Here is a 14,763-nt window from a genome sequence, read left to right on the forward strand (position 1 = left end):
AGTGTTTTATAAACAATAGACTCTATGCACAGCCAGCCGTATTGGAAAGAAATTGGGCTTTCTCTGGAAATTGGGCTTTCTCTGGAAAATTTCTCTTGAGCTTTCTCTGGGAATTGGGCCTCTTCCTCCTTACTTCCTTCACTAATGATTCTAATGAAGGCTCTGTTCCAGTTAGTGCAGCACAGTGGTTCTCTAGCACAGTGGTTCTCAAACATTTTAATGTCAAAGACACCCATAACTCAGAGTGTACAAATTATTTGCCAACATGCAAATTATCAGCATCATGACTCTGTTTGACCAGAATGGAACAGAGCCTTCGTTAGTATCATTGGTAAGTAACACAGGTGAAGGAAGTAAGGAAGAGGCCCAATTTGTTTCCAATATAGCTGCTGTGCATAGAGCCTATTCTCAACCAGTGGGGTCGAGGGAGTCCTTGTGACCCAAGTATTGGGTTGTGATGCTGTGACAGGGTCACGTACAAACAATATCTTGGATCGGGGGAATGTTGTGTAGGGATGGGACAATATGAAAATTAAATGTCACGATTATTGTGGCAAAAATGATTTGTGATTAACGGCATTATCGCGATGATCAAAATATGCTAAAAACTTAAAATGCCACTTCCGCGAACCACTTGAACCCTCAGCATCCCTATTCTGGGGAGAACGTTCACCAAAAATAGCCGATCTACAAGCTCTCAACACGCAAGCTTGTAGATCTGAAATTTTTGGTGATTTGTGTAAAATAAGAGCGTACCAAATGCGCTCTTTACCGGTTTGTTTTATCATGTATAGAGTGGTACTGAATTTGCAGCTCAACAAAACCTAATTCAGCCTAGTGAATTTCACGATAAATTGAAATCTCTGATACGATTATTTTGAGCGTTTTTTTTTTATCACAAATTATAACAACGATTATCGTCCCATCCTTAACGTTGTGTTATATTGTCCAAATTGGTTGTGAATTCATATAGTAGGTAATATTTGGTTCGTGATTCAACACTTGAAAACCAACAGGCATAATTTGTCCTGAACAATGTCAACTTTTAATTGGGTCCAGTGTGAAACAAGTTAAGTCTTTGGCTAAGATGACCTGTCACCCAGCAACAAGCACATCTAAACACTACGTACACTAGCCTTATAGGTCAAAGCTAGCTTACACCTTACAAAGACATGGTGGCAACTATCTGTCTTTTCTAACCATTCATGAGTAGGGTTCTAGATATATCAACCAAAAGGTATATCCATAAGTTAAAATAAAACTAGACGGTATATGTACACAAAAAAAAGGTTCTATATTTACCTGAAAATAATTTCATATGTAGTATGGTTCTTTTCAAAGAACACTCGCAGTTCTTTTGCCAAACCTTAAAAAAAAAATACAAGGCCAGGTTATGCAAGTAAAAAATAGATGTTATAACCAAGGTGTTGTACAATAATGACTCAGCTGTTTAATTGTTGATTGTTTTCATTTCCTGGCATTGAATAATTTCTATGTAATCAATGCTGTAGTCGTGTACTATTTTTTTCTTTTACAGAATCAAATGGGAATATGGAACCTTTTTAGAGTCCCTATGAAGCAGGCTTTAGAACCTTTTTCAGTTCTATATAGAACCTTGTGTAGTTACAGTCCCTCCCCTTGGCTCCACGGTACTGTTGATGATGAATGCTTTCGTTTGGAGTTTGTGAGCTGTGCTGTACCAACCAACCCAGCTACAGTACATCCTCTTAGGTTTTCCCTCTTTCTTTTCTATAGGCTCTATGCACAGCAGCCATATTATCACTTCTTTCACAGGTGTTACCAATGATACTAATGAAGGCTCTGTTCCATTTAGTCTAGCACAGTGGTTTCCACGACCCCCACAACTCTGAGAGTGTACAAATGGAACCAAATCGACCCTTACAGGTCCATTTGATTCCATTTGTACACTCTGAGTTACACACCTGTAAGGGGCCATTTGGAAGCCCATGAGGGTCCCTGGACCCCAACTGTAGACCCACTGGTGTAACAGAGTGTTTCCAGTGAGCCAACATGCACAATATCAGCACCCTGACTCTGTTTGACCAGAATGGAACAGAGCCTTCATTAGTAACATTGGTAACACCTGTGAATGTCTTCATAATATGGCTGCTGTGAATAGAGCCTATTGAGATTTTTGGATCCCCCCTCCTTATTCCTTCAAAACCATCCATCTACCTCACTCTTTCTTTTCTTTTTTTTCCCTGTTTTTTTTTCTTTTCTTTCGCTTTTTTGGATCAAAAATGTTTCAGATTCTTGGCATTACGTGGTGTATACGAAAAGGACGATACATTATGATCGCTCTGGCCTCCTGTTTTCAGGCGACACAGACGGACCGCCACGTGACTGATTTAGGGCTGTTTGTGTGTTCCGAGACGACTATCCCCTGACCCCCCTTGACACCGAGCGTTAACTCTTTGGTTCATGTCTAGTAAACTGAGTCCAGTGGTTCTCAACAGTGAACAAATATGATTATTTTGGGGGGGGGGGGGGTCGCGGCCTGAAAAGGTTGAGAACCACTGAACTTGGTCCACTCTACCAGACATTTAGAGTAAAGCAACCATCATTTGGGAGTTACTGTTCTATTCCAAGTTTGCCAGTAAGTTCTTGTCTTTGCGTGCGCGTGAGTGTGTGTGTGTGCGTGTAACCCTGCCCTCCCAACCTAATGTACCCCGACTGTCCTCTGTCTGCACATAATGAATACTGTCTCACACCTTTTGTGTCCTTTCCATCCTCAAAACCTGGAGGGATTCTCTCAAAAACTAATGTTTTGGTACGACTGTTGTACTATTGCATGATCACTGCTAATAGTATGGTTGGTTACTGGTCTGGTACATTTGTTTGGGTACTGATGTTTTGATATGTCAAATGTGTACAAAAAAATGTTTTTTCTATAGAGGAGGGGAGCAATCGATGAATTGATGCCAGTATGTATTTATGACTGTGTTTGATCCTGTGTGTGTCTGTGTGTGTTGTGTTGACTGTAGCAGTAGTGTCCAGTTATGTACCGTGGAGGGCAGGCAGTGTGTAATGGCATTTTTGTTTCATTCCAAACAAACTGATTTCAGTGATCAACTCTCTAATTGGTGACATCAAATGGTGTAATACCAGTGGATTTAACAGTGTATTCATTAGTTTTAAGCAGTGGTGTAAAAAGTACTCAAATGTTTTACTTAAGTGAAAGTATCAATACTGCAATGTAGAAGTACTCTGCTACAAGTAAATGTCCGGAATTCAAATTTTTCTTCAGTAAAAGTACAAAAGTATTTGTATCAAAATGTACTTAAAGTACCAAAAGTAAAAGTACAAAAATGTTTGAAAATAGCAGATCTACAAGCTCTAGAGCTTGTAGATCGGCAATTTTCAAATAGCTTAGGTATAAAATAAAGCTAAAGTGGTTAATGTCTATTTTATAATATAATAATTTACATCTGCAAAGTAACTAGTAACTAAAGTTTTCAAATAATTGTAGTGGAGTAAAAGTACAATATTTGCTTCTGAGATGTAGTGGAGTAGAAGTAAAAGTACTGAAAATTGGAAATACTTCAGTAAAGTAAAAATACCCCAAAGTTCTAGTATTTACAGTACAAGTACAGTACTTGAGTAAATGTACTTAGTTACTTTACACCACTGGTTTTAAGTAGAATTGGTGCCCCAGGTGACGTACCTTCAAAAGGTTATCGCCATTGTTTATTGACGAAACATTTGATACGTCTCAGTTTCCTCGAAACTTCCTTAGTTACACAATGCAACAATGTACCTCCATGTTTTATACTGTATAATTTATGTCTTTATGAATTAAATGGGACTTCTAGGTAACACGGGTTAACTAGGGAGGCGACAGAGGGACCTTAAGAGGACATTGTTTTTGTGGCTTCTAATTTCCTCTTCAATTATTTAACCGATATTTGCGATATCTCAATATCAAATCTTTCATGTCGTCTCTGTCGGGTGGAAACCTCATAAGTCCAAAACTGTTACTTTTCAGGATTAAAAAATGGCAAAAGTAGCAGATCTGCAAGCTCAAGTTGGGTGTTTATTTACTGAAACAAAAAACAAAGTTAATATATGGAGATGGGAGGTTTCTGCCCGACAACAACGATTATGTTAATTATTTACATTGATAATCATTCTGGAAAAGTATTGCCCAGATCCATTTTGGAATGAACATTATGCACACACACGGCCCTCTGAAGGCACACGATGAGACACTGTGATGAAAGAAAATCAAATCAAGTGTAGATCTGACTTTGTAAAAAACGAAATAAAAAATAATACAAAACTGCTGTCCGTCACAACCATCGACCAATCACAGTGGTGGAATTTTTAAATGAGTTCCACTCCAATCCTCCCAGCCCCCCTTTTATAGAAAAGAAAAAAAAGATTGTTCCAGTTGTCTTTTTTTCTTTTTCTCCAGTTCAACTCAAGTTTGTGTCCATTGAAAGTAAATAAAGAGAGCCATTGCATTTCTACTGTCATAAGATCTCTACTATTGTAGAATCTCTTTTTTTTACAGACACAGCAAAGTCACTTCTGTAATTGAAACACCACCACCACCCATACCCATTAAATGCTGCTATATAATGCTGCAATATAATGTCCACTCTGATGCACTTGGCAACAGCACTAGAAGATAAACAATGGTCATTTCCCTCAGTTTTAACTGCTCACAAAATGATGCTGCTGTTTAAAACTCATGAGTGTTGCAAACATGGAGCAGTAGCGCGCATGTCAGTGGACGAGGAGTACGACAACTTGTCCCGTAAAGTGTGATTTATTCTATACACTCATTGAAAATGTGTTGCGTGAGCATTTTTTTGCACGCACCACCATTGTATGATTGAAGTATAAATTAGGCACTTAAACCCCTGCTTGGTATGTAGGTTTTTTTCCCTTTTGTTTACCTCTCTGGTTCCACAGATAGCAAGCCTATTCATTCAGCCCATAGAGATCTCCAAAAATATTTATAATTTTGGAGATATAAATAGCATCCCCCCCTCCTCCAGAATATGGATGCTAGGGTTCATTAACTGGAAGGTCACAGGTTCCGTCTCTGCAAGAGCCGTGATATTATCCATCCAACAACCTGTCAAAGTGCCCTTGAGCAAAATGAGCACTTACTGTATAACTGCCCCGCCCGCCCACTTACTCATCTTATGTCTCTGTGTGGAGATGAACGGCAACAATAATGTACGACCATTATTGCAATTGCACGTTCCCCTAAGAGGGCACTATAGCAATGCATTGTTTTTAGTGGGCCTCCATTAGATTTTTGGTAGATACAGTGTATCGTCTCTGTCGGGCAGAAACCTCTTATCTCCATATTTTAACTTTTTGTGTTTTTTCATAAATTAACGCCCTACTTGATCACACTACAGCGTCACACAAAAGCATCTAAAGAACCAGATCCGCAAGCTTGAAGCATGGCGCGAAGTTGAATCCTGAAAAGTTACAGTTTTCACCTGACAGAGACGATATGTTGTGTTGGCGCAGCTACAACTACCCAAAAAGGCTCTTAAATTCTGTTTTATTTTACATTTTTGAATAACTAAAAGAAATTGAAACAAAGGGATTGGAGCCGGCACATCACAGGTTGAAAGAAGAAATGCTTGATTTTCCCTCTTCTTGGTTAAAATCATTTATACCGGCTTTATTATGGGCGTGGAATATGTTCTTATACCGTACGAAAGGTAAACCTTAACAACACATTTCTTTTGTTAGACTGAGACGGTTGCTGGTTGAATGGGACTCTCCTCCTGTCTGTCCTCCATACTGACATTGTTGTATTTTCTCACTCTTTCTCTTTAACTCGGTGGCTATATCTGTCTCCACTTGCAGTCCCCTCTCTATCTGTCTGTCCTGTCATTTTATTATACATAATTTACAACGTGTGTGTGCGTGCGTGTGTGTGTGCGTGTATCTCTGTCTGCCTGGACTGAATAAGTCCTCTGCCCTTGGTGTCTGGGTTCCAACCACACTGTAAAACTCCTCAGTGTTAATTTAACTCAGAAGAGGGTGCAAATGTGACCGCAAGGGTCCCATGTATGGTCACATTTGTACACTCTTCTGGGTTACAAATGGATAAATTAACATTTTCTACTGTGTAAGGAAGTAGGTTGTCAGTACTTCAGAGTGTGCAGTATATCAACTTCAACATGAGGTCGTATTGTGGCTTCTCTTGTAGCAACCCAAAACCAATCCCAGCTGGTTTGTGCTGCCTGAAACCAGTTTGTTAAGACCTGTTTGGACTGGTTACTACTACTGGTGTGACATGTTGTCAATCAATGATGGATTATGATCTCATTCAACATGTTTTATCCGACTTTGTTTTTTTCTTTCCTTCTTTTCTCCTCAATCTTTTACCACTGGAAACTACAATACAAACTGTTTTTGTTTTTCGTTTAAATACAGAGCAACTTTTCATTTTGTTTTATTTGTGTTTCTTGTTGCAATCTATCTATGGCCAATCTGTTTTTAATGATTTGATGTGTTGTAACTTATTCACGACCTTCCAACCTCCTGTGTTTATATTGTTGAACTGATGTTTTTTTTGTCAAACAGAGGTTTCATTCAGGCGGGTTTCTTTTTGTATATTCAGTTGTAAGAAATTATTCCTATACAGTATATATATATAAAATTCTGCATACTGGGAGAGGGCTGGGGAGGGGGGGGAGTGTTTTTTTGAACGGCTGAAGGAAAAGAGAATGTTGCGTTTCTCTGATTCTTTTTCTTTTTTTTCTAGGCGTTTACCACAAGATTTCAAAGTTGAATAAAAATGTATGCAAATGTATACCTGTATTGAATTTATTGTGTGTGTGTGTGTGTGTGTGTGTGTGTGTGTGTGTGTGTGTGTGTGTGTGTGTGTGTGTGTGTGTGTGTGTGTGTGTGTGTGTGTGTGTGTGTGTGTGTGTGTGTGTGTGTGTGTGTGTGTGTGTGTTGTAGTTAAGGGTGGGGACAATGATATCCCTCTTTTCCCCTGGGGAGGTTGTTATATTTATTCTATCTTAGCTTGTAGATCTACTATTTTCGGCAAATGGTTCAAGTAGATAATAAATTGTTATTATTTTAGTTCTCTCCTATCACACAAAGATTTGGGCGGCCCCCCTGGCCTGTAGTAACTCTGAGGACCCCCTAGGGGGTCTCCGGGCACCCTGTTGAAGAACCCCATGCTTCAGATCAAAGTCCTCTGGCCTTCAAACCAGCCGTTTCCTCCCCATTACCACAGGAATGTGTTTGGTAGCGGCAACAACCGTCTTTTTCACTAAACCAATTAAGCAGTTGGACGGTGAACAAAGCAGCCCGGCTGGGGACTTGGCCTCATGCAGGACCAGGTCCCCCCCCCCCGACCCCCCCCCCCCCCCCCCCACCACAGGACCACCGGGGGAGTGAACAACACCAACCAATAAATCATTTTCACTCTAAATACAATGATAGCAGTAGATAGCATACTGTATAGAGGCCAAGTTTCAATGTACAGATTATTCGTTTTTTGCTATACTGTTTTAGATTGGTGATATAGGTTCTTGGTTTACTATGATCAGTGGTGGAAAGTAACTAAGTACATGTACTCAAGTACTGTACTTAAGTACAATGTTGAGGTATTTGTACTACATTGAGTATTTCCAATTTTCAGTACTTTTACTTCGCTCCACTACATCTCAGAGGCAAATATTGTACTTTTACTCCACTACAATTATTTGAAAACTTTAGTTACTAGTTACTTTGTAGACTGTGATTGTTATTACAAAACGTACTTTAACCACTTCAGCATTTCGGCCATTTGAATATAGCCGATCTACAAGCTCACAATGGGTTGCGATGCGATACATTGTGAGCTTGTAGATCTGCTATTTCAATACGTTTGAAAACTTGTGAAATGGGACATTCTGCATAATGAGTACTTTTACTTTTGTACTTTAAGTATATTTTGATACCAATACTTTTGCACTTTTACTCAAGTAAATTTTGATTACCGGACTTTTACCTGTAGCAGAGCATTTCTATATTGCAGTATTGATATTTTCAAGTAAAAAATGTGAGTACTTTTTCCACCACTGCCTATGATCCTGGATTATATCTCTGCATTTGATGTATTACCTTGTGTTTACCTTGCTTACTGTAAATCACTCTGGATTAAGAGCGTCTGCTAAATGCCTAAATTGTAAATTGTAAATAAACAGCATATGTCTCTATGTCCTGAAAACAGTTGGTATGCCACCTGTAAGCTGCTATACACAGTCAAATAATATCATCAGAGCGAATTCATCCATTTGTAATGTAGCTCTCTCTGAGAGTGTACAATTGATTGTTTGATTCATATACTTTGTTAATAGTTTGCAAAAAGTAGGCCTACAGCGGTACGATTATACAATGATGTTATGTAAGGATAATACAAAAAAAGCCCTGAGGGCTTGAGTTGTTTCCATTGTGGTCCTGTGTATTCATTTCATCAAGACATTTAAAGACATACTATACAATAAATCATCAACATATAGGATCAATAAAGGTATATGTACAGAAAACAGTGTACAAATGTAACCTAAGTAAATTAAGTATCAACTTAATTAAAAGGTGCTGCAAAAATTAAATAGCTCTATAATCTGATGTATAAATGGGTACTCTCTCCTGATTGGCTGAAATGGGTAACCCACCTGAAAAGGTATTTTCTGTTTATTAAAGAGTTGGAGAGATGGGGAGACCCCTGTCAACATCAGAATATAGAGCTTTAACTGAAAAAAATAAATAAAAATAAACCAGGTGGCCTAACATTTTGACACACACACACGCGCGCGCGCGCGTGTGTGTGTGTGTGTGTGTGTATGTGTGTGTATTCTTAGACCCTCCAGAAAAATGCGATTATGCGATCGCAGAATTTACCGCATAATCACCAAAATGGCGCATAATTATACGGTGGTAACGTTTTTTCAAAAAGGCCGCATCACATAATATACGCGTCGCATCGCATAATATGCGCATCGCATAATATGCGTTTCGCATATTTCTGCATATTTCGCATATTTCTGCATATTTCGCAACTTTTCGCAGATTGCCGCATATTTCTGCATATTTCACAACTTTCCGCATATTTCGCAACTTCCTGCAATTTCACCGCTTAAAATTGCAAAAAACACAGCTTATTTCATCGCAAAATCAAGGATTTTAGCCTGCATAATCAAGAGTTTTAGCCCGCATAATCAAGGATTTTTGCCCGCGTTTTTCTGGAGGGTATATATATATATATATATATATATATATATATATATATATATATATATATATATATATCCCTATATCCCTTCTTTTTTGGGAGGGAAGGGGGTGCTTCAAATTACAAATAGGCTATAATAAAAAAAAACAAAGGCTCTAAAAAGACTAAAAGACCATCATACAAAACATGAGACAAAGGCATGGCTTATTGTCCTATAAAGTGTTGATGGTCCTTTTCTGTGATACTGAGCAGCTGGAATCATATTTACTATGTCTATAAACTACAGCTCCCATCAAACAACGGGCGACGCCGCCGTCGCCTAGACGATGACGTCAGACGTTGTTTACGTTTGTCGCCGAAGCTACTATAACTAGCTACCAGTCCGTTAGCTTTGGAGGGTAAATAATAGATATTAATATTCATGAGGACAAAACAATACAAACTATTGTCTAAAGTGATGCTGGACGTTTCAGGTAAAGTCATGAAATGTGTTTTGTGAGGATGTTCTGCTCTCACACGCAGCAGAAGGAAGCTTTACTGTTAGCTAACGGTTGATGTTGTCATGCTTATGATTAGCCCTGAAACTTGACTGTCATATCGTGACAGTCATGGATGAACTTCAATCTGGTTTTGGCACTTAATCCATTTACAAGCCGTACATCTACATAAACTTTCATATTTCAAATTTAAAGTGCTTACCCCATAGCCGTGGATGTTACAATTATGTACGGGCCCTCAGTAGTACCCGTATCTTTCGTATTGTTCAATAAAAAGCATTTTAATCCGATCGGTGGCCATTTTCTCCGTATTTTCTATGCTTTCAACTAAGTGACCCTATCGGTTGAGAGGTGTACTGCACTCTGATACATTATAACTCTATGAAGACATTATTTTAAGAAAATTAAAATGCTTTGTATTGAACAATACGGAAAATAAGGGTACTTCTGAGGGCACGTACATAATTATAACATCAGTGGCCACGAGGTAAGCACTTTATATTTGAAATATGAACGTTTATCTAGATGTACGGACGGACCGTAAATGGAGAAAGTGCCAAAACCAGATTGAAGTTACGCCATGACGCTCGTCATGTGAACCCTGCATAGCTTATGATGTGCTTATTGCCTTTGATCCAGAACACATTATGAAATATGCTTCAGTTACAGTGGTGGAAAAAGTGCTCAAATGTTTTACTTAAGTAAAATGATCAATAGTGCAATGCAGTAATACTCTGTCACAAGTAAAAGTCCGGAATTCAAAACTTACTTGAGTAAAAGTACAAAATTATTGGTATCAATGAACTCAAAGTACCAAAAGTAAAAGTACTCATTGTGCAGAATGTCCCATTTCACAAGTTGAAAATGTATACAAAAAGCTTTTGAAAATAGCAGATCTACAAGCTCACAACATTGTGAGGTTGTAGATCGGCTATTTTCAAATGTCTGAAATGTATATAGGGCTGATAGTGGTTAATGTATATTTTGTGATAATAATCAAAATCTACAAAGTAACCAGTAACTAAGTTGTCCAAACTGTAGTTTTGCCTCTGAGATGTAGTGGAGTAGAAGTCAAAGTACTGAGAATTGGAAATACTGAAGAAAGTAAAACATATCTTAAAATTGTATAAGTACAGTACTTGAGAGTAAATGTACAGTACTTAGTTACTTTACACCACTGTTCAATGATTACATGAAACATGCAACATGCAGTCGTTATGCAAGAAATATAACTAAAGTAAACATCACTGAATGACAGTGTCACTGGGTTGCCTTAGTTGTAGGCTTACTTTTGGTACTGTAAGTATATTTTGATGCCAATACTTTTGTACTTTTACTCAAGTAACTTTTGATTACCAGACTTTTACCTGTAACAGAGCATTTCTACATTGCAGTATTGATACTTTTACTTTAAGTAAAAAAAAACATACTTTTTCCACCACTGCTTAACATTAAATGTACATAATAATAGTTTCCCAGGGTTGTCAATGTCACTAGAATTGCTGCTAATGTTAGAAGAAGTAGACATAAATATACGGTATAGTAGTGTTCTCACCTGAGTATTGTCTACCAAGGGTTCCCAAACTCTTCAGGCCGCGACCCCCAAAAGTAATCATATTTGAACTGGGCACCCCCCACCCTTACAAGAACTTGGAATTGTATTGTGGGAGTTGAGGCATTACATTTAGTTTGACTCAGTTCCACAGATAAATATTGTCAAAATAGCCGATCTACAAGCTCACTGTGACGCGTTGTGAGCTTGTAGATCGGCTATTTTCACATTGTTTGCCTCATTCTAATGTAATATTTGACAATTTGGCCAATTTGGTATTAAAAAGGCCTTAAAAGTCATTCAATTGTAACTTTAGTGTGCAGATACCCTGTATACACTGTTGAGTGAGAAAACCCCCAAATTCATTTGACCCACAGCAGTTCTCAAACCACTGCACTATACTAAACAGTATTTATTGGTCCATTTGGTTCAATATGTACACTATCAGAGTTAAATGAACAATATTGTACTCTGTACTCTACCACCAGAGACCTGCTACCTGTAGCACTATGTAGCCATAAATATAACAGCCTGCTAAATCAATACAAACATTTCCCACAGTGTGTAGAGATGGAATTATGCTGTGTCCCAATTTGTTAATTATGCATCTGATATGAATAATAGAGGTAAATTAATGCTACCCATAAAGTTGAATAAGATGATTGAAGTAATTGATTTTAAATTGTTGGCTGCAGGCCTGGAATTTCATCATTAAATGATGAAATGATTAAAAATGTTAATTAATTAGAGATTGATTATAGGTAAAATTGTCCCATAATAATTATTCCAACCAAGTTGGTTGGTTTAATTATTGGGCAATTTATGATTTCATAAGATTCAATTCAACCCACTGACGACTGATAGTTTTCTTGGCATTGAAGAAGAATGCCAATCTAGTAAAAAAAAGAAAAAGAATACTGCCAAGCACACAAAATATTAATGCCACAGACGATGTATAGTGAATTATGGATCTCTGTTGCATTTATTAAAAACTGATTGAATACTTTAGTTTGTTTGTTTTATTTGAAGTTTGTTCTCCTGTTGTTTTGTGTCAGGAGGACCAGGGATGCTGTAGACAGAAGGAGACATCATTAAATCCCCTAACTGGATGGGGACTCTTTAAAGACTTCTACAACAAGCCAAAGAAGAGCAGTGATTGTGTGAGTAGTGAAACCTGTCTGAATCATTGCTGGTACTAGACCCCTAAGTTGACATATATTTGGTAGGCCTGTCACAAAAACTCACATTTATTTTTGCATAATCGCCGAAATTACATTTGTATTTATGTTCAAAGCTCAAAACAACAACACACACTTAAGTCATTAATTGCAATTATTTGTGTGACAATAATGGTCAAATAATCATGCATGATCGTGTGCGATCAAGGGGATCACGGGGCGGCAGTGGCTCAGGGGTAGAGTGGCCGGGTAGAGTGAACTGGAAACCGCAAGGTTCCCAGTTCGATCTTGGGCTCCCCCAGAGTTAGTGTCGAAGTGTCCTTAAGCAAGACATTGAACCCTAATTGCTCCCGATGAGCAGTTTGGTTGCATGGTTTCCTCCGCCATTGGTGTATGAATGGGTGAATGTAATGCACAATCTATGTAAAGCGCTTTGGATAAAAGCGCTATATAAATGCACCATTTACCATTTACCATCATGACTGCCGCAGATAGTATATGGCATTTAAAACAAATGGCTTCTTTACTTTGATAGGTCTTTGATAGGTATTTTTTGGAAAAAAAGGGCAATGCTCTTGGACTGTACAGTGCATAGAGGAGGTCTTCATGAATCTGCTGCCTTCTCCTGTTCGATGACTTATTTGTTGGGCAAGACGTTTTTCTCTTGCGTCTCAGTCTTCTTCAACTGGGCCTTGTCAAATCCAGAGATCTCTGTCATGTCTGGTTTATCAGCCATGTTTGCAGGTTATGAGTAGGTGGTTGGCGTGTATAAAGTCCTGATGTAGCAGATGTGCAGAGTTTCAGACGATAATGTCATAATATAATCTCATGTCATAATGACATGAGATTATTGTTAGTACAGTAATTATAGTTTATGGTCTTTTTTGTTATTGATAATGATATGAAATGTGAAAAGGTGTGAAATGGCAATTTTGCTGTCTGCCTCTGCAGGGCAGACATGGCCACCGAGCTTCACGAGACCATCTTCATGGCCAAACAGGAGAGGCACAAGAACCTGTTTCTGAACTACAGGAACCTGAACAAGTTCCCTGTGGAACTCCTGAAGGACGAGGGACTGCAGTTCCTGGAGAGGCTCTACATGAAGAGGAACTCCCTGACAACCCTGGTAAACCGGATATTCGAATAATCGCTATTGATAGAATTATAGTAATCGAATTTCATTTTGGCCACTTTTACACGTGCCTACTTGTATCATTCACAGAAAATATCCAATCTTCAAGCTCATTGTGCTTGTAGATCTGCTATGTTCAACAAGCAGCACCATCGTACAAAGTAGTATAAATGAAGCATGGCATTTACTGTACCGATCCATAGACGCCGATACCGCGGGGGCCTCGGGGCTTAAGCCCTAGTGTTGATTTTGACAGCAAATTTTGATTCCGTTTTAGTCATAGTCTTTTTAATCAAATTCAATTTAGTTTTAGTCCTATTTTAGTCATCTGAAATGTTTTACTGTTAGTCTAGTTTTAGTCAGTTAAATATCATAAGTTTATAGTCGACTAAAACTACAATTGATTTAGTCGACTAAAATGTATTTTGGGGGTGCCTTGATGGGTCGTAATGGTAGATTTTACACTTGGTTGCGTGCTGAAAATAGCCGATCTACAAGCTCACAACGCGTCGCAGCGCGACGCGGTGTGAGCTTGTAGATCGTCTATTTTCAGAGCGCAACACCCGAGCGCAACCAAACACAAAATCAGTCTTTCTCGAGTTGAGCCCCCACGGCCGCGCACACACAAATCGGCACGTCTGCCGACAGCAACGATATGCTGTATATCCATATTATTAATGTGATATTATAGCAAAAAAGTACTGAGAATGTTTACTGGGTGTTTTGGTTGGTAAAGTCTCTCTTTGGTCTTGTCTCCTCTTTCTCTAACAGCCGGACAATCTGGCACAGAAGCTCCCAAATCTGATTGAGCTGTGAGTATGTTCACAGCACAGTCCTGTCTATGGTGCATGTAGCACCAATTACAGCCTTTATTACAATGTGGTTATAGATTTACAATGAATGTGTCTATACGAGTGCTGCAATGTTGAGTGATGGTGATAAAGACATGTTAATGTTAACTTAGAGTATACAGCTGTGACCACTTAACTCTAAGATATGAGAAAGACACAGTACAATAGCAAACTGGTTGGCGCACTTTCACTTAATGTCCAGCAGGTGTCACTAGAGCACTTTGTTCAGTCATCATGAAAATGGATCAGAATCAGAATAGTAATAACAACAATAATAATAACAGCTATAATCTGCATTTGTATAGAACCTTTCACATGCAGCTCAAT

General features: G+C 38.4%; 1 protein-coding gene across 3 annotated transcripts in view; it reads left to right on the forward strand.

Annotated features, from left to right (window-relative positions):
- The first annotated feature begins 9,567 nt into the window (after positions 1-9,567).
- lrrc28 (leucine rich repeat containing 28) overlaps positions 9,568-14,763 on the forward strand; it is a 29,508-nt gene continuing 24,312 nt past the window's right edge. The window contains exons 1-4 of one of the 3 annotated variants that reach the window (XM_084080472.1): positions 9,568-9,699; positions 12,331-12,435; positions 13,405-13,579; positions 14,357-14,397. In XM_084080472.1, the coding sequence (XP_083936598.1) occupies positions 13,412-13,579; positions 14,357-14,397 (209 nt within the window). In that variant the 5' untranslated portion in view covers positions 9,568-9,699; positions 12,331-12,435; positions 13,405-13,411. The remainder of the gene's footprint in view (positions 9,700-12,330; positions 12,436-13,404; positions 13,580-14,356; positions 14,398-14,763) is intronic. The other 2 variants (XM_084080473.1, XM_084080474.1) reach the window with 2 other exon arrangements.

The sequence above is a fragment of the Gymnoscopelus microlampas genome (assembly GCF_963454915.1).
Source record: "Gymnoscopelus microlampas genome assembly, chromosome: 1".
Classification (NCBI taxonomy): domain Eukaryota; kingdom Metazoa; phylum Chordata; class Actinopteri; order Myctophiformes; family Myctophidae; genus Gymnoscopelus; species Gymnoscopelus microlampas.